This window comes from Carassius auratus, chromosome 6 (genome assembly GCF_003368295.1).
Source record: "Carassius auratus strain Wakin chromosome 6, ASM336829v1, whole genome shotgun sequence".
Taxonomy (NCBI): Eukaryota; Metazoa; Chordata; class Actinopteri; order Cypriniformes; family Cyprinidae; genus Carassius; species Carassius auratus.
In genome coordinates this window covers 25,511,550-25,536,405 of record NC_039248.1, presented here as the reverse complement: position 1 = coordinate 25,536,405, position 24,856 = coordinate 25,511,550, and the positions used below count along the sequence as shown (strand labels likewise).

At 34.1% G+C, this 24,856-nt stretch overlaps 1 protein-coding gene across 5 annotated transcripts; it reads left to right on the top strand.

Moving 5' to 3' along the window:
- The first annotated feature begins 1,842 nt into the window (after positions 1-1,842).
- Positions 1,843-23,434, top strand: LOC113103791 (sodium-coupled neutral amino acid transporter 3-like). 5 transcript variants are annotated; one of them, XM_026266011.1, is made up of 17 exons: positions 1,843-2,073; positions 8,564-8,701; positions 9,065-9,082; positions 9,189-9,270; positions 9,421-9,536; positions 12,377-12,450; positions 12,816-12,908; positions 13,437-13,518; positions 16,069-16,151; positions 16,611-16,669; positions 18,511-18,684; positions 18,767-18,846; positions 18,930-19,030; positions 19,496-19,620; positions 20,759-20,903; positions 21,670-21,773; positions 22,371-23,434. In XM_026266011.1, exons 2-17 carry the CDS (start codon positions 8,598-8,600, stop codon positions 22,473-22,475), a joined length of 1,545 nt encoding a protein of 514 aa, XP_026121796.1. In that variant the 5' UTR covers positions 1,843-2,073; positions 8,564-8,597; the 3' UTR covers positions 22,476-23,434. The 5 variants fall into 5 exon arrangements, with proteins under 5 accessions (XP_026121796.1, XP_026121795.1, XP_026121797.1 ...); XM_026266010.1 differs by having other exon boundaries at positions 9,186-9,270; XM_026266008.1 differs by having other exon boundaries at positions 1,847-2,073; positions 9,062-9,082.
- The last annotated feature ends 1,422 nt before the right edge of the window (positions 23,435-24,856 follow it).

Sequence of the window (24,856 nt, the reverse complement as noted above, 5' to 3'; positions counted from 1 at the left end):
TCTTCTGGTCAGGTGTGAGTCAGGAGGGCACGTTTACCCTCAGATTATGAGCAAATGCTCCACGGAAACATTTCATTAGAGTAATTAGTCTGGTTGAGCAGACCTGTACAGTGGTTTTGACAGTGTTGGCAGATGCTAATTTACCGCTTGCTGTGACTCACACACATATGCAGAAGCAGTGTGTTGTTTTCTGTGATGGAAAGGCAGCTGCAGTCTTTCATTAGCAGAAAGAGTGACGAAAACCAACGAGAATCTAATGAACTGGCATGGCAACCGTCTCATCAGAGGGCTGAACCTGATTGAGTGTTATTACTAATACAAGCATCATCGTACTATTCAGGTGTAAAGATCTGAACATTCAGCTATCTTTATTAAACTTCGGTATGAAAGACATTGTTTATTAGTATTATTTATATAGTATTATATATGTTTAGCAATATTTTGCTTTTGCTCTATTTTTATGTTTTATTTTAGTTTAAGTAATTTTATGTGATTTTAGATAAAAAAAAATCTTAGAAGTAGTTTCATTTGTTTTATTTCAGTTTTATTTAAATTTACAAAATCTTTTAATAGTTTTAGATATAGTTAACGATAACCACATTATATTTATTGCACCAAAATGTGTTGCTTGTTATTCACATTGGAATTTTATTTTTATACTTTCATTTTAGTTTAGATTTGAGTAATTTTGTCATGTGCATTTGACATTTATTATAACATTATATATAAAAGAAATATATATATTTTTAAATCTCAGGTAGTAGTTTTTGTAATTAAACTTGACATTTAAAAAGATTTAGTTTAGTTTAAAATTTTCATTTTATATTTTTATTTCAATTCAGCTTAATGTCAATTAACAACATTTTAGTAGTAGTTAAATAACAACACTGATGGCAAGTTGTTCTCAATTCAAAAAGTAACATGCTTATAAACAGACAATAAATAATCTTTACAGATGAATTAACAGGTCAGTAACGTTTATTGACCTGTGCATATGTGTATTCAGCAGACAGCCAATGGTTTATCTCCTGTGACGTCCATGCTCTGCTAAATTCAGGCGGCATTTCATGGCGCAAATAGCCGGAGTGCTGTGATGAGCTTTATCCATGTAACCTGTGCTTACCCCCCACACACACCCATACACACACACACACTTCCACCACTATATTTAACCCTAATGGAGACAACGGCACACTAGACGTCTGCTGAACACCAGCAGCTCTTTCACTGCATTGTTAAACGGCTCATCCCTATCTAATGTGAAAATGGACACTTGTTCACAGACACACAGGTGAGGGATCAGGCTGTATATCAGCTCCGAAAACTTAGTCGAAATATACTTTAACTGTAGAAATGTAAAATATAAAAATGACAGTTTTAATAAAAACAGTAACTTTAATTTTATTTAATTATTTAAATTATTTTACATTTTTTATAAATGTAATTGATTTAAAATGTATGCATTTTCGGTATTTTAGAAACATTTTTATTTTAGAAATATATTTTAATTTTGTTTATTTTTTTATGTTTATGTTTAAATGAAAGTCCTCTAAGAATCCAATAAAGCTAGAATAAGATCAACTGTAATATATTTGCTCTTTGACAGGTGGAGGAAACTTTTTAAAATAAATAAATTAATTATATTGAAGAAATATTAAATGAAGGGATTAATTATGCTTACCAATATACAATATTCGTATACAGTATAATTCTTGTATTTGAGTGGACACAGTTTTCGTTTATAATAGTTTTTTTCCAACAGGTTATAAAAAACATTCATGGAGCGCTTGGGAGAAGTAGGCGGGGCCACTGAAGGGTCTCGTCGGCTGCCATTGGACGAGACCCACAGAAGGCGGGACCTAAACAACCCCCACTACTCATCCATACAGCCCTTCACAAATTCACTTCATTTTTCAAAGCAGCGAGAGACGGGCTTTGTCTCTGTTGTAACCAAACCACACGAGGAGAAATCCTACAGGAACATAAAGAAGCCGAAATACTGGAAAATATAAGCAAGAACAGCATTTCTCATTTTAGTCGTGAAGATCTCTGAATCCAGGAGTTCACTGACCCGTAAGTAATACATGTTCATGGGCAAAGTGTGATCTGTTCGTCTTTTAAGATCTTAAAGAGATGCATAATTAATAAGATCAGAAAACAAAAAATGAGTGAAACAAAATACTTTAATTAAATTTATGGGGAAAATAGACTCGTTGTGAATATATCAGTTATTGTAGATGCAAAAAAATAATATATATATATACCGTTATACCCTTTCCTTTGTGATGGTCTTAAGAGAGCTGGACCGTATTATATGTGTGTGTGTGAGAGAAATATATCTATTTTTTTTTTATTTACTTTGTATGTGAGTCGACAGAGACGTCACGTGCATTTTTTTTTGACTAAATATGTTACTCAGAAATATATTAAAAATGCAGTTCATAAATGCAATGACTTGAATACCCCTCTTCTATGATGAACATGCTTTACAGTTATTTATTTATTATTTATTTATTTATTCAATCATTTATTTTTATTCATTATATATTTTTTCATGGCTTAAGACTATAAAAATAAAAAGGTAAAGTCAATTAAAAAGCTAAAATAAACAAATGTTAGCAGTTTGGCAATAATATTCATGAATAATATAATAATAATACAAATATAAGCATATTATTATTATTAACTTTATTTATTTAATTATTTGAGTTTTTATGCAATTCGTTGTATTTCTTCATTATGGGACATTAATATTAAGGTTCATGCTCCTGTCCTCGGGCCATGAAGTGGCTAAACAGATGATTAGAAGATAAATGATCTGTTTCAAGACTGACAACAGTGCTAATAATTAAGGGCAGTTCTATTTATAAATGTTAAAATGAGATGCATAAGTAGCCTATATTTCAGCTGCATGTCCCTTCTTCTTCAGGATTTCTCAGCAAGAGGTGTATCTTTCTAGCCTGGTAATACCAGACTCTGCTACGTCACTTTGCTTTGTAGACAGAAGTACAGAAGCAAAATGAAATTGTGCGGAAGTAGGAAGTCTGACGTAGTCAGGCTAGTATCTTTCAGCTTCCTTTCCAAATATTGTTTGTCTTCTAGCTGAGTTTAAGAGAGCCAACTTGGGTTTAAGTTCTCTGAATCTCTGGATTCCCTGGACCTTATGGTCAGCAGTCAGGAAACGAGGGGTCAGAGGGGACACAGAAAGTGGGAAATTAGCTTAAGGTACTCAATAAAACTTGAACAAAAGGAAAATTTGGATGTGTCTCAACAATAGTTTGCTGAGGAATTACACAAGCAGGCTAAAACTCTGGCACAAAAGTCAGATTGTGATTTCATGCCATATTGTAATGGATGGAGGCAAATACAGTATGATGCACTTTGAAAGTGAATGGACTGAAACGATCAATCGATAGTTTGCATAGTGGCCAATATCTAAAGAGGTGTGACTGTGCAATGAGGCAAACATCTGTTTTTTTTTCAGTGAACTTCACTGGGAAACCTTTACAATCATTGACCGTGAGTAAACAAGTATATCCCAGAATTTTCTAGAGACAAATGTGTAACTTCAGCTCGGCGTGCCTGACCAATCGTATCCCTTCCTCAAACATTGTTCAGAATGTAAACATTTGCATCCAGTGCGGTCAGAGCTCCTGGGCTGGTGCTGACAGAGGGGTCACTGACCTCACATCCAAGGCCACATATGTGACCCTGATCCACAAAACCAGTCATAAGGGTTAATTTTTTGAAATTGAGATTTATACATCATCTTTTTCCATTGATGTATGGTTTATTAGGATCGGACAATATTTAGCCAAGATACAACTATTTGAAAATCTGGAATCTAAGGGTGCAAAAAAATCTAAATACTGAGAAAATCGACTTTAAAGTTGTCCAAATTAATTCTTAGCAATGCATATTACTAATCAGAAATTAAGTGTTGATATATTTATGGTAGGAAATTTATTAAATATCCTCATGGAACATTAATATACTAATGATTTTTGGCATAAAAGAAAAATCAATAATTTTGACCCATACAATGATTATTTGGCTATTGTTAAAAATATACCCCAGCGACTTAAGCCTGGTTTTGTGCTCCAGGGTCACATATCAGCATATGATTTCGTAAGCTGGCAGTCATGTCTGATTTGAGAGAGGTCTTGGAGTTCAGTTAGATTGCTATTATTCTCTCTGTAAACTTAAGCTTGACTTTACCATGTGACATTCATATCTGTGCTTTTAAGTCACAAGACTGACCACGTGTTGGTATTTATTTTCATCATCATTCCATACTAGTGGTTCCCACCATATATCACAACTGTAGTCTGCTGCATTCATAAGACATTTTACTTCAAAATAATTGTGTTCTCATGTGAAGATGTTTAAAGAAGAAAATCAACAGACTCAAATCACACTCTGATCTTGCAAATCAGTATCTAATTGATATGAAATGTTACAGTCTTATTTGTACATTTTTGTACGATCTGCACTGATGATTACATTTTTTTCTTTTAAAAATGGTACATTTCCATATCATTCACATTTGTACAAACTGAGAAGAAATCACCGCCTTATAATCACAAATAATCATGTTGCATGTCCAAAAATACCAGTTTTGCACAATTACGATTAAATATATAACAGTTAATTTAACAGAACTGAATATAAACATAAAATCATAAAAATACATTCTTTATTTAGCATTTCCCAGATGTAGAGTTAAAAAGTCTCCCTGATTTTTTAGTAGAAACGGTACATCTTGCTCCAACCAAAGTATTTCCCAGAAGGACTTGATAGCATAGATAGATAAATCACTTAAACTGATCACATAACTATTAAAAACATGCATAATACAGACAGAGTAAGAACATCACTGATTTTTATCTGAAAAATAATCCTAAACTGGCAGTTTGGTAAAGAGCAATCATTACAGGGCAGGTCCTTCTGACCTCAGACAGGTCAAACATGGTACTAGAGTGGTGTTCTGTGAATTATAATGGAATCAATAATGTAGAATGTGCATATGGTGTTATTTAGTATCAGTAAAACTACCACAGTATTCATTTGTAAGTGGTTCAGTTAAGAGCCTCATATGGTGAAGACCAGGACTTTGTGTGAAGAGCACTGGTTGTGATAGTGTTGAACCCCAGTTTACCCTCGGCAGCTTCTGGGGCTTTAATGTAAAACGGTGGGCAGGTGGCCTTTTGACGCTCATAAAGAGAAGAATTCATGTTTTCTGTCTGCTAATGTTGGTTTGTTGCTCTGCAAAGCTGCCATTTGCTTTAGATTGCTTTTTTTAAATTATGTTTTGAAAGCAAGAACTGTTATATGTAGCGACTTTAAAACAGCAGTATTGTGCTGTGTGAAACATTCATCCTTGAATGTTGAGCTACTTCAGTTTAGGACCAATTTAAAGGTATGACGCCCTCATTTATTAATTGGAAGGCATATAGTCTCAGAGTGCCAATTATTTGTGATTCGCTGTTTGCCAAACAGTTCAACCCGCCTAATTAAAATCTCCCTTATGTAAGCATGAATTTAATTGACATTATCCACATGTCTTTCAAATGATTTCCTATATTTATCAGCATGGTCAAATCAAATTCAATCCCGTGACGTCACTGTCTGCAGATGTTGACAGCCACACTTGTTACTCAACCATGCACCACTTTTTAAGCATTTTAAATGGGTAAAACCTGTTATCTTCATCCTGCGTGCACACACATTTAAGGTGACTGTCAGTCGTCAATGGGAACCAGGTTTGGGAGTATTGTTGTAGGTCCAGGTCAGAGAAATTGAGACGGGATGAAATAATGTAAAAAGAATTGTCTATGAAATATATATGCCTGTTAAATATATGCCTCACAGCACAGCGTTGTGCATGAGATATTTGTAAAGGAGACTTTAAATTTGTGTATAGAGACTGGAGCCCATCTGGTTCTGTTTCTTGACTCTAGTTTGAGGTTAGGATTGGTGACGTCTGTATTTGTGAATGGTGATAAGGCAGCAGCACATTGTTGAATGGTCATCAAGGACAGTGCATTGTGGGAAACAGCTGCAAGGGATGATAAAACTGATCGTGACAGGACTTCTGACAAAACTGAGCTTTACACCTGAGTTATCATATTTCGCTCATCTCACAAGTAGTTAGTCATGGTAGATTAACCCTGTGATTGCCTTCTGTTCGCTTTTTTTCCTGCATGTTGCTAATTATTATAACAATGCACTTACATGCTCTTTTTCTGACCGTCTGCTGACCTTCCTGTGTCTGCAGAAAGACTAGTTGATCTATACTCCACCACAAAATGCCTCACGAGTTACTAAATTTATCAGCTCAAATAGACGTCTTTAATGACCTTGGCTGCAACCGGTTTTCTTTACTGGTCAACACGACATTAAGCAGCTTCGGGGCTGCCAAAAACGTGTATAGCAGACAGCCACGGGACTCCATGTCTCTCATACCCTCACATATCATCGTCATGTGAAATTCAAGCTCGTGCCAGAATTCAAATCCCCTCTGGACCCCAAAGAGGAGCTGCTGTTTGTAGTGCCTGATCAAAAGCTTGTCGCATTATCCTGTTGATGATGCTGATTAGTCAAATACAGGCAAAACTGAAGAATACCTCAGTGACATTGATGTGGTCATTATTGCACAGTGAACCCTGATAGGGTGATTGGGGGTGTATTTGGAAGGGTTTATTTTGGGGGGTTTTAATTGAATGTAATGTCATGTTTTTTTTTTAATTTAAACTTGATGAAAAAACTTAAACAAGAAATGTGGGCTTAATGGCTTCATTCAAAGTCTCTTCTGCTTACCTAGGCTGCATTTGGTTGATACAAAAAATACAGTAAAAACTGTAATATTGTGAAATATTATTACAAGTGAAAATATACATTTTCTATTTGAATATATTTTAAAATGCAATTTATTCTGGGGATGCAATTCTGAATTTTCAGCATCATTAATGCAGTTTTCAGTGTCACATGCTGATTTTCTGCTCAAGAAACATTTATGAATATTATAAATGTTGAAAACAGTTGTGCTGCTTCATATTTATGTAAAACCATAGTTTTTTCTGAATTAGAAAGTTTAAAAGAACAGCATTAATTTGAAATCTTAACCAATATTAACAGATGTGATGTTTAATGATCACATAAATCAGCATCATATGATTTCTAATCAGGCACAGAATATTTTAAAAAGCTCCCTTGCTGCTTTGACTCATTATGTTGCTAGTAGTATTACATTTTAATCTCAAGTCTGTATCAGTCTCATTTAGAAATGGACTGGACTCCAGACTTTCCTCAATTATCAGGCCGTAAACGAACACACTCGTACACTTCTTCATGTGAGCTTCTGTCTTCCCACGCAGACGGTTGTTGTTGTGAGCGGTCTGTGTTAAATATATCATGACAGCTGGGTGTCTCAATGGCCGTACTGTTTTACACATTCTCCTGCAGCTTCCAGAGTTCAGTGGACTAAAACCTCAGTCATAAAATAAACAGTAACGCTGTTAATGTTATTGAGCTTCTGTCTTTCCAGGGAACATGAAGAGACTCTTCGTTGAAGGGCGAGAACATCTGATGGCCTAAAATCACACCCTGGTGTGCCGTGCCTCATTGTTGACATCATAAACCGTTGGTTTAATAGCATGCATAAATGGAAATAAGGACTCGGGGGGAAAGGGCCAGTAACTAAATCATTGAATAATCTTGGTGAATTTTTAGTTGACGTTTCTTTAGATAAGCACAGTGTCTTGAATGTACCGGTTTATAAATAGGAATTTGAATCAAGTGGTAGTGATGTGACTGAATTGAGATGATTTCTCATGATGAATTTGTGCATTACTGACAGGTGGCACACAATGCAGTGTTTTGAAGATGAATCAGAAATGAGAAGAAATAATATTTGCCATATTAAAAAAATTTTTCTATACCATGGTATTCTTTAAGAAGTATAAAGCTAATTGCTAGCACATGAATATGTTAATCATTCTTTTTTGAGTATTATATTATTAATATTTTAAATATATATATATATTTTAAGGTTTCATTTTAATTTTATTTTATATTTAGTTGTTTGTGTAATTTTTAGTTTTAAATATTTAGCTTTAAATATTTTTTATTTCAGTTTTAGTAATTTTACTACTTCAACCTTTTTTATTTTATTCAGTCTCCAAGGCAACATTTCTGTTTCACTTAAGTTCTTTCAAGTTTATAATTACAACAACAACAAAAAGCTAGCTCTCAAAGCAACATTTCTGATTTTCATTTAGTTTAACTTGATGCACAAAATAACTAAAATTAAAACTAATAAAATAAAGGATAAAATGATAAAAACTATATGACATACTAATAAAAATGACAAAAAACACAACAAAAATGATAAATCAACTAAAAACTAAATATACAAATAAAAAATCTCAATGATATTAAAATAACACTGGCTTTAGTTTTTATATAACAATAACAGCCCTGAACATATAAGACAAATTATAGGTGTTTACAATTAATGCATACAGTTAATATTCATATAGTTTTAAATTCTGATCTATTTCAGACAACTCGCACGTGGGATATTGACTACTTCCACCATGGAACCTGTCAGATCAGAAATGAGTGTCCTTTCCAATGGGAAAGGTCATGACCTGGGAGAAGAAATGTGCGTGCCGATGAAGACTATGATGGAGGAAGAACAGTAAGTACTTTTAAATGTTCATAGATTTGTGCTGTAAGAGGAGTTAGTTGCATGTGTGTCTACACAATGGGAAGTGTTTGCTTTGTCTTGTATCACCTGCATGAAGAACCAGGCCACTTTATAAACAGTGGTTCTCAGCTGCTCTTGCTCCTTGATTATTAGCATTGCGTTTTCTCTTCAACCCATTTGAACTTTCAACTTTTCACTGTGTCTCTGTGCTTCTGTACTGAGGTCTTTCTTTTGCATACTCCTCAAATCACTTTTATCTTCTGGCATGGTGTGTTGACTTGTCTAAGTGCATGTTTACCTTATTTTTCCTGCTCGATGATGGACCTTCTCACACTCTCTATCATCCCTCAGCAGCTGTACCCATCACAACAGGTACGTCAATAACAGGAAACCAATGACTACTAGATGCAGTTAGGCCAAATGAATTGATGCAGCAAGGTCATTGTCGATTAAATGTCGACTGTCGTCCGTCCAGCAGGTTTGATGATCCTGGCAGCACACTTACTGAGAACATTGAGTTCCTGCCCAACGGCGAGGGAAAGAAGCCACGTTTCACTGATGTGAGTATGTGCAGCATTTCAACCGAAAGCATAACACAAATAGAAACTGAATGATATTTGACTGTGTTAATGTTCTCCGTCAGATGTTGTAGCAGTGCTTTTGTCATTTTTTCTGTTTTGGTTACTCATCAGTTTCATTTCCTCTCTTAGTTTGAGGGGAAGACCTCTTTTGGCATGTCAGTCTTCAATTTGGGCAATGCCATTATGGGCAGTGGGATATTGGGATTGGCCTACGCTATGGCCAATACTGGCATACTGCTTTTCTTGTAAGTGAAATCCCTTCATTACTCTCTTAATGACAGAATGGCTGGAAAAAGTCATTGATTGTTGGGCATCAGTGAATCATCTCATAGTCATGCAAATGAACCGGTCACGTCCAGCCCTCAATGAATCTGAATGACAAGCATTTGGCACACCATTGGCTGTCTAATTGCTATGGTTATTAAGGTATTGTTTTACATGTGTTTTTTTCCAGGGATGCTCTTGAATAATTGAGTGTTCCCTTTTGGAGGCTGTTAATGTTGATTGTGTACCAGAAAGGGTCTTCATCCTGTTATGTAATATTTTAAATGACACATAAACCACCATTTGGCCTTTTTTTAAATCAGCCCATGTTTCAGGGGTTTTAAAGTACTGCAAATGTATGAAATTATTTAGATTTTTTAATTAAAGTGATTATGTTTTATCAGTCTGGTTTTTAAAGTGGTTAAGAAATGGATAATATGCAGTTAGCCTGTCATTTATTATATTTATTTTGCAACAATAAATAATTATTTGTGTATTTATATAATATAAACATATATAATTTAAAATTTAACATATATATATATATATATATATATATATATATATATATATATATATATAGAGAGAGAGAGAGAGAGAGAGAGAGAGAGAGAGAGAGAGAGACTAATTGTAAGAAGTTTCTTGTGCTTATTAAGGCTGCATTTATTTGATAAAAAATAAAGTAATAATGTGATATATTATAGCAATTTAAAAATAACGATTTTCTATTTTAATATACTTTAAAATATAATTTATCCCTGTGATGCAAAGCTGAACATGATCCTTTAAAAACCATTTTAAGATGCTGATTTATTATAAATGTTGGAAAGAGTTTTGCTGCTTTTTGGAACCTCTTATACTTTAGAAAAGTACAGAATATGTTTAAAAATAGAAATCTTTTGAATATGTTAACGTTCAAAAGTATGGGGACAGTAAATGTTTTTCTTTCTTTTTTGACAGAAATCAATACTTTTATTTAGCAATGACGTGTTAAATTGCTAAAAAGTGATAGCACTTATATTGTTAAAAAAAGATTTCTAATTTCATTTATAATACAAAATATATTAAGTGTCTAATAACATGTGTTTGTGTGATCTGCCATTTACTGTTTATTTCCCTCCTTCCTAAAATTTTCCACTGGTTAGCTCCACCCCCTCATCTATTCATGGCCCCAAAAAGGCCATGACCTGGGCTGACCACACCTCCTCCCTTCTACAAACACAACCTTCTTTTTAGAAAGCCCCTCCCCCATCCAAATATAGCTGTCATATTTGGTTTCTTCTTTGGCTGGGGGAGGGGAGCAGGGAGACGTCTGAGGCGTCTGTAGCTCCAGTCAGGTTACAGGCAACTGAATACCACTGATCAAGTTACCCAACAGGCCAAGACTGCTTCCTCCAAAGATAGTCTTATTTCCGGGTATATAACAAGAAATTAATCAGCCTCAATTTGGGAGAAAGTTCATGCATCCCTCTCAGGAGGCAGTTGGATCAAGTCCAGTGTTTTAGCTTTCCAACTCCACAAAAGACTCGCCTTGTAGGCTTATAAATGAGAAAATGGGTTTTCTGGGATATTTGTTAGCAGTTTTCATTAGGTGATGACTTACATTTTGATTTGACTTTCTCATTAAGGAAGGCATGTTTGAAATTAAAATTTTGTGACTGTTTGCATTTCATATGAAGCATGCAGTCTAGAAAAGTAGTATTTGCAAGTGATTATGTTCATGAATGAATCCAACAAAAGCAGACAAGAACATGCCCTGGTCATATCCAGTAAAAAATGATGTCGATGTGCAAAAGGTTTTTATTTCAGGTTGTTGTCAAGGGAACATTTCTCATTTTAATGTAATTTAGATGTACTAAATTAACTAAAACTAACAGTATATATAATATTATATAAAAGAACCCAAACACTAAAATAAAAAATGACAAAAACACAAAAGAAAAGTACTAAAACGCAAATAACAAAATATTAATGAAAACTTTATCAGTATCGCATTGATACTAAAATATCTAAACTATCTTATTGCTTATTCTTTTCAATTTCAAAGTACAATGTGACCTGGATTTTTGTTTGGTTATCTGATGATGGATTTTCGTCTAAACTGAGCTGAAAATAGTATTTGTGCATCAGCTTTTTTAAATAAAATGATTAATGTTTATAATGCCATAATAAAGTCATATTTGTGTTTAAATGAACAATGCAAACTCACATAATTCTCCTGTAGTTGTGTGGAGTACAGAGCACACAGGGACAGAGGACTTCCTCTTGAATACTGAATTGGTAGGCAGCTGTCGATAGTCCATGAGAACATTTGAATAGAGTTGTTATAGAGCTCATGCCCATTGTTAATCACTTGCCATTTATCAGGTTCCTGTCTTCCAAGAAGACTTGCAATACACTAAAATCTGGGACATTTTGCCTCCTGGGGTGAAAGTACACTAATCGTTTTCCACCTCTGTGTAGATAAATCTTTTATCAGAATTACCTTTCTCAAAGTTAACAAACCCAGATTTTCCATTACATACGCTAAAAGTAAAGAATACGATGAATTGGTAAAATTGGTTGGTGGTGTGTTTGATCACAGGGATTCACAGAACAGTTTATCAGCAGATGTACTTTTTGGGTTCCAATACAAACACTGGCACTTTCCCAAGATTCATTCAGAAGTGAATCTTACTCAATAAAAGTATTAATACACCTGAAAGAGGTATATAGCATAGTGGACCTTATTTATATGAGACACATGCATTAAGTGCACTAAGAGGTCTAGTAGGTGTTGTACAGATGTGGAGTGATTGTGACGCTTGTATTTTGTCTTCAGGTTTCTCCTCACGGCTGTAGCTGGTCTCTCCTGCTATTCTATTCACCTCCTGCTGAAGTCTTCTGGTGTTGTGGGTAAGATGAGGATTTTTCTCCATCAGTGCGTTGTATCCTCATTAGGTGGACAGATGCACTGAAGTTATTCACCATTCTTACTGTTAAACTAATAATCGTAATACGTGGCATCGCACTATAAATAATAGTCATAATAAAAAATTCTTTTTTTTGTTGATTACTTATGGAGTTTTAAAGCATTTTTATGCAGTTGATGGCATTGTTTGTGTATTGTTGCGATGTCATTTCTTTACTGAGTTTCCATGTTAAACTGTGGTGATCGCAGGCAATGACAATCATAACATGAGATACAGTGTTTTGGGGAAACTTGGCACCGGTGGTGAGATTTGTCTTTCTCTTCATGTTTTACTGATGTTTATTTCCAGGAATCAGATCTTATGAACAGCTGGGATTCAGGGCCTTCGGAATGACAGGGAAGTTGGCAGCCGGAATCGCTATCACTCTTCAAAACATTGGAGGTAAAGAAAATCTGACAAGTAAATTAGCCCAAACTGACCGTTTCCAGACAGTGTATTTATTCATATTTTTTCTAGATGTGACCGATCGATCTTGTTTTATTCTTCATTATTCTGTATTTTCTCTTCATTCATTTCATTCATCTTTAGATGTTCCTAACTGCTTTTGCCAGTTAACTTACATACCTGTACTTTCGTTCACACACTTTCTGAATTGGCAAAATTATGCAATTTGCTCTTTGCTGATAATTAACACTATGCATGTATAAATGTGTGTGTGTGCATAAATACATTTACAAAATACAAAATAAATACATTTTTTTATATTGCAAAGTTGCATATTTTCCAAAAGTTATTTTAAAAGTATATTTATACTTAAAATATGTATATTTATTATAAAATCTATATTTTTCTTAAGTTTCATAGTTTTATAGTTGCAAGCAAAACGAGCATAAAATCAGCATAAACCCCTGACGGCTAATACTTTTGAATTTGATTCTTCTAATTTACTCATTTTTGTCTTTCCTATAGCCATGTCCAGTTACTTATACATCATCAAGTCAGAGTTCCCGCTGGTCCTGCAGGCATTTTTGAAAGCAGATACCACTTCAGGGTAAGGACTTTAGACTATGTAGCCGCTGGTATAGACATATTGTCATTATCAGCTGACGAGTCACCACTGAGGTCAAAAACTTGTGGTCCACTGGGGCAAACACTCAAAATCTAGGAGAGGTGTTGTGGGCTCTGTGAACTGTGGGTGTTCAGTTAATAAGAGAAAGGCAGCTGATTGGCTGATACTATCTCTTTCCAAACAAAACGTTAAAATGCAAAACGTCACTTACATCATCATCATTGCATCTCGTGCGCCACTGATGACGCTTCCTGACGCACACCTAAACGTGGCCTCATAACCTACCTTTTTAGCAAAGCCTTTGAATGATTCTTAATATTGTTTCTTGTCTTTATTTGTAGTAATGTGGGATTCTGTGTGAATATAAAGTGTGTTATAAATCAAATTTATAATATTAATATTAATATAATTTTTATTGTAATATTTTATTATTAATAATATATAATTATTTCTAATAGTAATAATAATATTATTTTGATTACATATTTTAATTATTATTTTTGCATTCAAATGCAAATGTTTATTTAAAATTCGACTAATATAAAAAAATGTATGCACAATTTCCTCATCACAGGCAGGAACAGCACTCAATTCAGCATGTGTTCGTGCCTGTGTCACTCATAGCACGTGTCTATAGGTGTGTTCGACTTCATGCAGCACTGCGCAGATCGAACGCAATCGGATATGAAACAGTGCATGCCAGTTAGAAATACAGTTTCTGTATTAAGCAGTTTAAAAAAAAGTGCAGAAGCAAAAGCAAATCTAATCATTATCAAAACAAAGCTAATCATTATCAAAGGTGTACCGTTGATAAATATCCATACCGTTTTATCACCCAGGCAGAGTTTAAATGTTGTTACCAAAAGTCTGCATGTAAAATCATATATATAATATCTAAACATAGTCCATTTATTGTACTGGAGAGGAATCTTTATGCCCCTTATGATAGTGTATCTTTATTATCTACTATATATAATGTATAACACTTACACTTATTCATTTAGCTGACGCTTTTATCCAAAGCGACTTACAATTGCTACATATGTCAGTGGTCACACGCCTCTGGAGCAACTAGGGGTAAAGTGTCTTGCTCAGGGACACAATGGTGTCTCACAGTGGATTCGAACTCGGGTGTCTCACACCAAAGGCATGTGTTTTATCCACTGCACCAACACCAATATAATGTTGCATTTCCACGTATAGTAGTCTACATATAGAACGAGAGGGTCGAGAATCAACATGCCAGCCCCCACTTTAGTGTCTGAATGCCAAACAAGTGAGGAGTGGAGAGGGTCTGAAAATAGAGGAGTCTCAAACGAGGCCTGGATCTACACACTGTGCAACACCTTGTGACTCTGTGTGTGTGTCCTCGTGTTCACAGTGTGCTGGTTACTTGAGTCCAGGAGCAGAAACTGCACCATGCTGCAGTCAGCTTTGGGCATGATATTAGATGGTCTGTGTTGCTAGTGGCCACAGCAATTAAAACATGCCGTCTCATAAATCATGAGAATCGCAGACTCAGACTGGAATCGGATGGAGTTAGACAGGTTGATTCTGGAATAGTGTAGATGTTTTTCACAGCCACACAAGTGAAGATGCTGTTAGTTTGTCACAAAGGTAGAGGAACAGAAAAGGAGACCAGTAGACAAAAATAGGCATTCAGTTATAAATATATATTTATTTTTTTTTCTACTGTTTGCTGGTTCATTTTGTTGCCTTTTTATTCATACTTCATTTAAAGCTCTTACTATAAGTTAAGCAGATATGATAACCATAATTGGATATTAGTGTACACTACTTTTGAAAAGTTGGAAGTCTGTAAGATATTTAAATATATTTTGAAAGACTCTTATGCTTTATAGCTGTATTTATTTGATTAAAAATTCAGTAAAAACTGTAATATTGTGAAAATATTATTACAATTTAAAATAACTTTTCTATTTGAATATGTATTAAAATGTAATTTACTCCTGCTGAATTTTCAGCATCATTACTCCAGTCTTCAGTGTCAAATGTTCATCCAGAAATCATTTTAATATGCTGATTTGCTGCTCAAGAAACATTTCTTATTATCATTGATGCAATATCAATGATGCATGTTCAAAAGTACAGCATTTATTTAAAATAAAAATCTTTTGTTACATAACAAATGACTTTAAAGTCATTTTGATCAATTTAAAGCATATTTGATGAATAAAAGTAATAATAAAAAACTCTCACTGACCCCAAACTTTTGAACTTTAATGAAAACTTAATAAGAACTTTTTGAACTTATATTGAGCACTTATATTGAGCAAATAATCTATAAATATATATTTTTAAATGTCTGTAATTTAAAATTGCAAGTATTAAAAGTACATAAAATGAAAAGTATTAAAAGTACATAAGTTCACAATCCAAGTGAACAATAATCACCATAATGGTGACAAGTATTTACAGTATGATGCCTCTGTTTGATGTTTTCAGTAAATTGTTGTGTTAATCAATAAAATAATTGACATTTGACATATCTTGAATTGTCTGTTTCTGTAGGGAATGGTATCTTAATGGAAACTACTTGGTGGTGCTTGTGTCTCTCTCTGTCATCCTACCTTTGGCTCTAATGAAACAGCTGGGTGAGTCGATCATTTCTACTTCAGTCATCTCATCTGTCTCCCCACCTCATTAAAGTGGGTTTCTGTGTACGTTTGACCCAGTTGTTTGGACCGTTCATATTACAGAGCATCAGTTCAAGCACTTTAAAAGCACGTTCTGTTCTCATATAAAGCAATACGCCAAACCAGTACAGCATGTTTATCTGACGGTAACAGTCCGTTTTAACCACACACAATTCTGTTTTTCTTGTTTTGACGTGTTTATTGTAATTGAATCAAGTTGACCTTGTCAGTATTTGTGTCTTGTTGTCTCTGCCAGCACATATTAGCTCTTGAGATGAGTGATAACTCACTGTGCTTTTCTTAGCTCATGCATTTATAGTTGCAGGGATTCAGGCTTGAATGCATGTATGCAGCATGTCGATTGACAGTAGCACCGTGACGCCATATTGACTTGCTTTGCTATATTTAAATTTTTAGGATACCTTGGTTATGCCAGTGGTTTTTCACTCAGCTGCATGGTCTTCTTCCTCAGTGCAGTAAGTATTTACCATCATCATCATTGTCATTAGTTCAGATATTACTAAAGTTAATATGAAAACAAAATTTACTTCAGCCTTATTAAGCATGATCCATAAGTTCATGCTATTCCAGAGAAACAATATGAAGTTATCAAGACATTCACAAATCATTTATTTGCTACAAATATAGTTAATAACAAAAATCACCACCTTCCTGTCCCTTTATCTCATCCATAATTCAGAGTGTGTTGAATCACAGCTTCACATAACTGTTCGCCCGCACATTTTTTCCCCAGAGGAAGCAATCTGCTGCATGCATATTATATCATATCTACACACAGCAATGCTGACTCATAAAACACTTGTTAAGACTGACTTCAAAAGAAGACAACTGAGGCTTTTAATTGGTTACACTCTCTTGGGATAAAATTATGATTTTCTAGAATGTTTCACAAGTGTAAGGTTTACATTTACATTTACATTTATTCATTTAGCAGACGCTTTTATCCAAAGCGACTTACAGATGAAGACAGTGGAAGCAATCAAAAACAACAAAAAGAGCAATGATATATAAGTGCTATAACAAGTCTCAGTTAGGTTAACACAGTACACGTAGCATGGGATTTTAACTAATATAATAAATAAAAAGAAAACAGATAGAATAAAAAAATAAAAGAATAGAGCAAGCTAGTTAGAGGTCTTTACACATACACACACATACATATACAATTGCATTATAAATGAAAAGAAAATAGAATACAAAAAGATTAGAAAGGTAGTTAGATTTTTTAAAGAATAGAATTGGAATAGTGAGTGTTAAAGTTAGAGGGTCAAATAAAGATGGAAGAGATGTGTTTTAAGCCGATTCTTGAAGATGGCTAAGGACTCAGCTGCTCGGATTGAGTTGGGGAGGTTATTCCACCAGAAGGGAACATTTAATTTAAAAGTCCGTAAAAGTGACTTTGTGCTTCTTTGGGATGGCACAATCAAGCGATGTTCATTTGCAAAACGCAAGCTTCTAGAGGGCACATGAAGTAACAAATTTAGGTAAATGGGTGCAGAGCCAGTGGTAGTTTTCTAGGCAAACATCAGTGTCTTGAATTCTATGGGAGCAGCTATTGGAAGCCAGTGCAAATTGATAAACAGAGGTGTGACGTTGTATTCTTTTTGGCTCATTAAAAATTAATCTTGCTGCCGATTTTGATTTCAGGTTTGTCATGAAGTATTCGGCCCATTGAAGAATAATGGTTTAGGGGAATTAGGAGAATACACACATACAATAAATACATGGCTTTTTCACCTTTAAAACATTGATCGCAAGATCAAAATTCTATAACAGCTATATATAAACATGTCAAAAATGGTCTTATTTTTTATTTTTATTTATTTATTCATGCATTCATGTCATAATTCTTTTGCCATCCAGTTTTTTTGACGCAATTAAAAGGAATACACACAGGACGAACTCATGTTATTTGTTAATTTTCATGTTTTTTTGGTTTTTCAACTGCTGTTAGGGATCATTACTTTTAACCACTTTGTAGTTTTGTTATGTCTGTATGTCTTTGGACATGCTATCTGACACAAGATGTAGCCATTAGAGGCCTGAACATAATTTTATACAAACATGTAAAAAAATACCTCTTTTGATATTTATTCTTTACATTTTTGCAGTACAGTTTGTTTGATGGCAGTTAGAGGAATACACACAGGAAGTACTGATGTTCTTGACTGAATTATATGTTGAGTACTTACTACATACAATATATACATAAAATAGCCAAAATGACCACACTAGTAGTCTTTTTGTTATTGATATTCTGTATTTTCCATTTTAACTGTGCCTTCTGTATTTTTAGGTCATCTATAAGAAGTTCCAGATTCTGTGCCCATTTGAGGAGTTTTCAGCCAATAGCACGCTGACACTTGATCATTCAAACGTGACTGTGAACCACAACCACGGCTACCAGAACGGACATGTGATGGAGGACGACTCCTACTGCAGTCCGCAGATGTTTACCGTCAACACACATGTATTGCACAATTTAATTTCTGCTTTTACATTTACAGAAAAATGTATCAGAACACACTAAAACAGCACTCTCTGTCCTACAGACTGCATACACCATCCCCATTCTCGCCTTCGCGTTTGTCTGCCACCCTGAGGTCCTGCCCATCTACACTGAGCTGCGCAAGTAAGTCGACGGTGTTAAAGCAGCACTGCGACCGTAATCTATGTTTATGCAAATTTAATTTGCATTGTTTTTTTTTCCTGCAGCCCAACTCAGAGGAAGATGCAGCACGTTTCCAACGTCTCCATTCTGATCATGTACACCATGTACTTCCTTGCTGCTCTCTTTGGATACCTAACATTTTACAGTAAGTTTAACACTTTTATATTTGACTGTTCCAAGTACTAGCAAACTGGATCTTGCATTTGGTCCAGTTTTATGTATGCGTTATATTGCATGTAAAATTAAATACAGTCCTGCTTTGGTTGACTTCAACACATAGTTCATTTTTAGAAATGTATCTGATAATGGCTGTAAAAATAAATTAATATCAATATTAGTTGTTTTTGAATGCTAGAATGTGTACTGAGAGTTTGCAGATTTCTTACTTTTTTCATACTTCCGTTATGTGTACTTTCTTTGTTTAATGGTTTTGCTCTCTTTTTTTTTTAAAGGTAACTTTAAAGGTGCTTTAATAAATAGCTGCTAGTACTATTTCAGCATTTTAATATTCACATGATATCATCTTGAAATATTCAAATCATAATGTACTGCTTAGCATGCATTATTAAAGCTGCAAACTAAGTAGATGTATTCTTGAATTTTGCCGCAGCTAATGTTGAGCCCGAGCTTCTGCACACATACAGCAGGATCGACCCTTACGACACTCTCATCCTCTGCGTGCGTTTGGCTGTGCTCACCGCCGTCACGCTGACTGTGCCCATCGTTCTGTTCCCAGTGAGTTTAACACATTCATATGCTCATATCATTGTGTTGTTCTGAGCATTTTTACCACAATATATCCACAGGGTGATATCAAATAAATCAGACAACTAACGAAAAACTGCATTGCTTTTGCGATTTGCTACTCTTGCCCAAATAACCAGGAATAATATAAAATATAAAAGGTAAACATCGCTTTGTTTGTGTATTATTAAATTCACTGGATTATTTAAATCAATACTGCAAGATTATTTAATACAGTGGTACTCAACCCGGGGGCTGGGACCCACTAGGGGGCCTCACCACACTTTATTTAGTTGTAAACATAATCAAATTAAAACAAATAAATAAACTATAAATAATAATAAACTAAAATTATATATGTTAAAAATTAGTCAAACTTTAACTGAAATTAAAAACAGAAAATAGAAAAAAATCTAATTCGGAATATTAACAAAAACGTATTATTATCTGAAACTAAAATAACACTGCACTGATCAAAGGTTTATGCCACCTGGTTTATTGTTCCATACAGATAAGCTCATATTATATTTCATAATGTAATTTCTTCCCCCTTGTCAGTTTTTATTTTATTTTGTTTAAGAACCAAGGTTCTTGGAAAACCTGGATATATGAAGGAATTTTAAATGGTTAATTTCTAGACCTGGAAAAGTCAAGCATAAGTCAAGGTAATTTTTATAATGAAAATAAGTTATTCTAATTATGAAAACATATTTTATCATGAAGAAATTTATTTTTGTGGGTAAAAAAAAAATCTAATCAAACAGTTGGAAAAAAAAAGTTTTTATAAACTTATGGAATTATGGTATTTAATTATTTAAATATAATGCCACACCACAAGCTGTTTTGTCATTACTGCTACATCTAGCCTTTTTGTTTTGTATTGTAGAGAAGTGGGACCTTGGAGTCAAAATGATTAAGATGTAATATATGAATCATTTAGGTTGAATAACACAGCAAAAATAACTACTATATAGTTATTGATATATAAAATGATTGATGCTGCCCATGATTTAGAGGACAGGTTAAGCTTGCTGTAAGACCTCAAAGTGGCTCAAATGTTGCTTAAATTCAGTCATTAAAAATAGCATTAACATATTCTCAAGCTTCAATCCGCTACTTTTTCTCAAAGGTGCGAAGAGCCATTCAAGAGATGATATTCCCTAATAAGACCTTCAACTGGATCCGACACATTGCCATCGCTGTCGTTCTCCTGACCTTCATCAATATGCTGGTCATCTTCGCTCCCAACATCCTGGGCATCTTTGGCGTCATTGGTGAGTCCTTCAATCATCACTGACCCAACAGCCCAAAATCCAAATGAGGTCAAATGTGTTTTCTGAGGGTGTTCAAACAAGTGTCAGAAATGACAAAGCAGAGACTCACATTGGCGTCACTTGTTTGTCTTGCTTTCTCGGTGTGGGTAAGGGTCACTGACACCGTCTCTGGCCTTGAGAACCGCTTCAAATGTCTCCATCGCTTGTTTTCACAGATAATGTTGTGCTGCTAAATCAATATTTTTGTGTTTAGCTCATATTACTGGAAAGAAGGTGTCAGGGTTCGTTTTGACCATAATGATGAGGAAAACAAAACAGATCAATGACATGAAACTTTTTTCTGTTCAGGTTTCTAAACTAAAATTATTATTTTTATTATTGTCGGATTTAAAGTAAAAAAAAATCTATTTTAGCCATTTTTAAAATTTGTGATATTTATTACAAATATCAATATTTTTACATTCTTTGAACATTTTACTGAATGAAATGTTTAGAAATTTTTTTTTTAATTAGCTTTATGTGTTCTTTAAACACACACACACACACACACACACAAACACACACACATATATATTTCATTCCAGAAATCGTTTGACATTGACCCATGAGTCTTACTTTGATGACCATAAAATTGTTTCTGTTAACATCGTGTTCTCATTTAACTTTTCATGTCTCATTTTCATTAGTTTTAATTGTCATCAGTGTCAGATTTAATTGAATTCAGCTGATTAGCTAATCTATATTTGTCCTGCTCTTCCTCTTCCAGGTGCAACATCCGCTCCGTGTCTTATCTTCATCTTTCCTGCTGTCTTCTACATCCGTATTGTTCCCAAGGATAAAGAGCCAATGCGCTCTACTCCTAAAATCTTTGTGAGTTATGTTTGTATAATTTATGACTACCCAGTAAGACAGAGAAGTACATTTGAAAATGTTTTTTAAAAGCTTCACATTGAGAAAGGGTTATTATATAGAACAATAAAACCACAATTTTCGTACTTGAAATAAATAAAACATTAACTGAAATAAGATTAAAAACAAAAAAGTTATATTATCTCATTTATATTAATATAACACTGACCTTTAAGGCAACATTTGTGATAGTTGTTAAATGAATGATAAAAACCATATAGATATTATATATAGAAATAAATGAAGAAAAAAAAGAATTACTAAAACTTTAACTAAAATTAAATTGAAAACAGAAAATAAAATTTTAATCAAAAACTATGATAGTATATACTAATTTATACAGCACTGATCCAAGGTTAATGCTACTTTATTCCAGTTACCCTGACTCTGAAACGACCAATCTGAGTGGTTTTCCTAAGCTCTATATCATCACATCTAAGGATTTATATAGTGTTTATATCTCTTCTAATGTAAAAAAAAAAGATGCATAGTATAAATGCGCTTAAGAAAGTCATATGTTTTGATTAAGGACATAATTATTTTTTCTCTTTTTCTCAGGCTGCCTGTTTTGCTGGACTGGGCGTGTTGTTTATGATAATGAGCTTGGGCTTCATCATCATTGATTGGACATCAGGCAGCAGCAGTGGTCTGGGTGGCCACTAGGAGAAAAACTCTGATGAACGACGATGTGTGTTTTTGTGTACGTGCCTTTGTATGAGTGTGTGTGGCATTCGTTAGGTTAGTGATGTAACATACTGGAAGGTGATCTCATTTATTTCTATCCATATTTTTCTACACGTTATGACACAGAGGATGCCCTATCCCACTGTGGGCAGAAAAAAGGTGAGGGGGACCCAAATCAACATCCCATTTTACACAGATAGCCTGCCGTCAGATAATGGGGAAAATTGCATTACTCTAAAAATTCAGACTGATGTTTTGTATTTTAAAACCTGTAAATGTACTGATTTTGTCTATTTGGGCAGAGCTTTTTTATTTATTTAAGGGTTGGTGCATCCTCACTTAACCTGTAGAAATATGCTGCTTCAGTTTGCTTGTCGTTATTTTTATTAACTCTCACTCTCTGTTTTATTAATCCAGAGCTCTTATACTTGACACTTTTTACTGCAAGTACTGTGGAAACACATAATTGCAATCTTCAAGATTTCTTTTAAGTAACAGCAAATTCTTTGTACAATAGCTAGCTGTATATCAGATTTCTACATATTTAATTCTACATATTACTTTGGCCATAGTACGAGGATGTTGTAGAGGTTTTGATTGCTCTCTGGGAGTTAAATGAAGGGGGAGTTTGGTAAAGATGGATCGGTAGATGGTTTACTCCCCAGTGGGCTTTGGACAATCAACATTCACATTGCCACCTATTTCAGATAACTTTCAGTGTTTTCAGTCAAGTGAGAGTGCAATTTATCATATCGCACAATTTCACTGTGCCAAAGCTAAGGATTTCTATAACCAAACTATCATGAATCATATTTTCTGTTTTCCTAAAGTATGCACAGTAGTCATAGAATGCAAGGCGTGCCTTAATCACATGGAGATTTGAGCAGTGAAAAATGTATTTATTTAATTGTATCGAATATATTTAGCAGTTGACTGGATGAGTAGTAGTGTAAGAGTATTAGTGTTACAGTTTTAACACATACAATGACAGCGTCCTTCATCATTTTTGTTTGTGTTGTGTTGAAGATCATGATGCCTGCATACTCAAGGTCATTTACACAAACCCTAGATATGGACCTCATATACATGTACAAAACCATATTTTACTTGAAATAGACATAATCTCCCCTGGATTACAATTCAAACAATCAAATTAAAGCAATAGTTCACTCTATAATTGAAATTAGCTGGAAACAAACTCACCCTCATGTCATTGAAGATATAAATCAGTTTGTTTCTTCATGGGAACAGATTTTGAGAAATTTAGCATTCTATCACTTGCTCAACCAATGGATCCTCTGCAGTGAATGGGTGCCGTCAGAATGAGAGATGAAACAGCTGATAAAAACATCACAATAATCCACAAGTAATCCACAATTGGTAAGCAAGTGATGTTATGCTAAATTTCTCCAAATCTTTTCTTACAAAGAAACAAACTTATCTATATATTGGATCACCTGAGGGTGAGTACATTTACAGCAAATTAAAATTTTCTGGGTGAACTATTTGTAGAAGCTGCTCTCAATATCTCACATAAAACAGTTGTAAATGTTTTCTTTCTTCTTTTTTTTTAACAGATGTGTTTAACCTTTCTTGTAATCGGAGTATATGTGGACCTTGTTTTGGTATTAGCAGTAGTTAATGAACCAGCTGAAATGTAGAAACAGGAAAGGCACCAGTATTTTTTAGTTTGAAGGAAACTTGTTGCTTATTTGGAGTTTGAAATATCTCGCTCTTACTCAGTGGTTGATGTGATGCTTTCAAAACTGTAATGTATTGAGATTCTGCCAAAATATTATGCTGTGCAATCCTATTGTACAATAAGTTGTGCTAATATTATGTGCCGACTGATGACTAAATGGGTTGGTAGTGGCAGATATTGGTACACAATGAAAAAACTGCAACAGATGTGAGCATACAGTTCATTTCATCACATTAATGACAAAAAAATTAGATAAGACTTTAATTTGTGATGTATGAAATGTTGCTGACATCTTAGTTCTGTTTGCATTGTCAACCAAAAAACAAACTGAACTTTATGCTGGAGATTGAAGTACAATGCCAGTGGTCCCTGAGTGTCACTATTTAACACGGCGGTGAATTTTTTTATTTTTTATTTTCCTAAAACTTAATGTGTACTTTTTGAAGTAGTATTTATCCAAAATACTAAAGAAAAGTGCCTTTACAACCAGCTACCTTAGATGCTTTTTGATACTACACATACACACACACACACATATATAATACTTTTTTTTTTTTTAAACAAGGATTTCTATAAGTGCTGGTAAATAGCCCTTGAACTTTAGCTTTTTTTTTTTTCTTTTTTTTTTAAAAACAATGAATAATACAGTTACAATGAA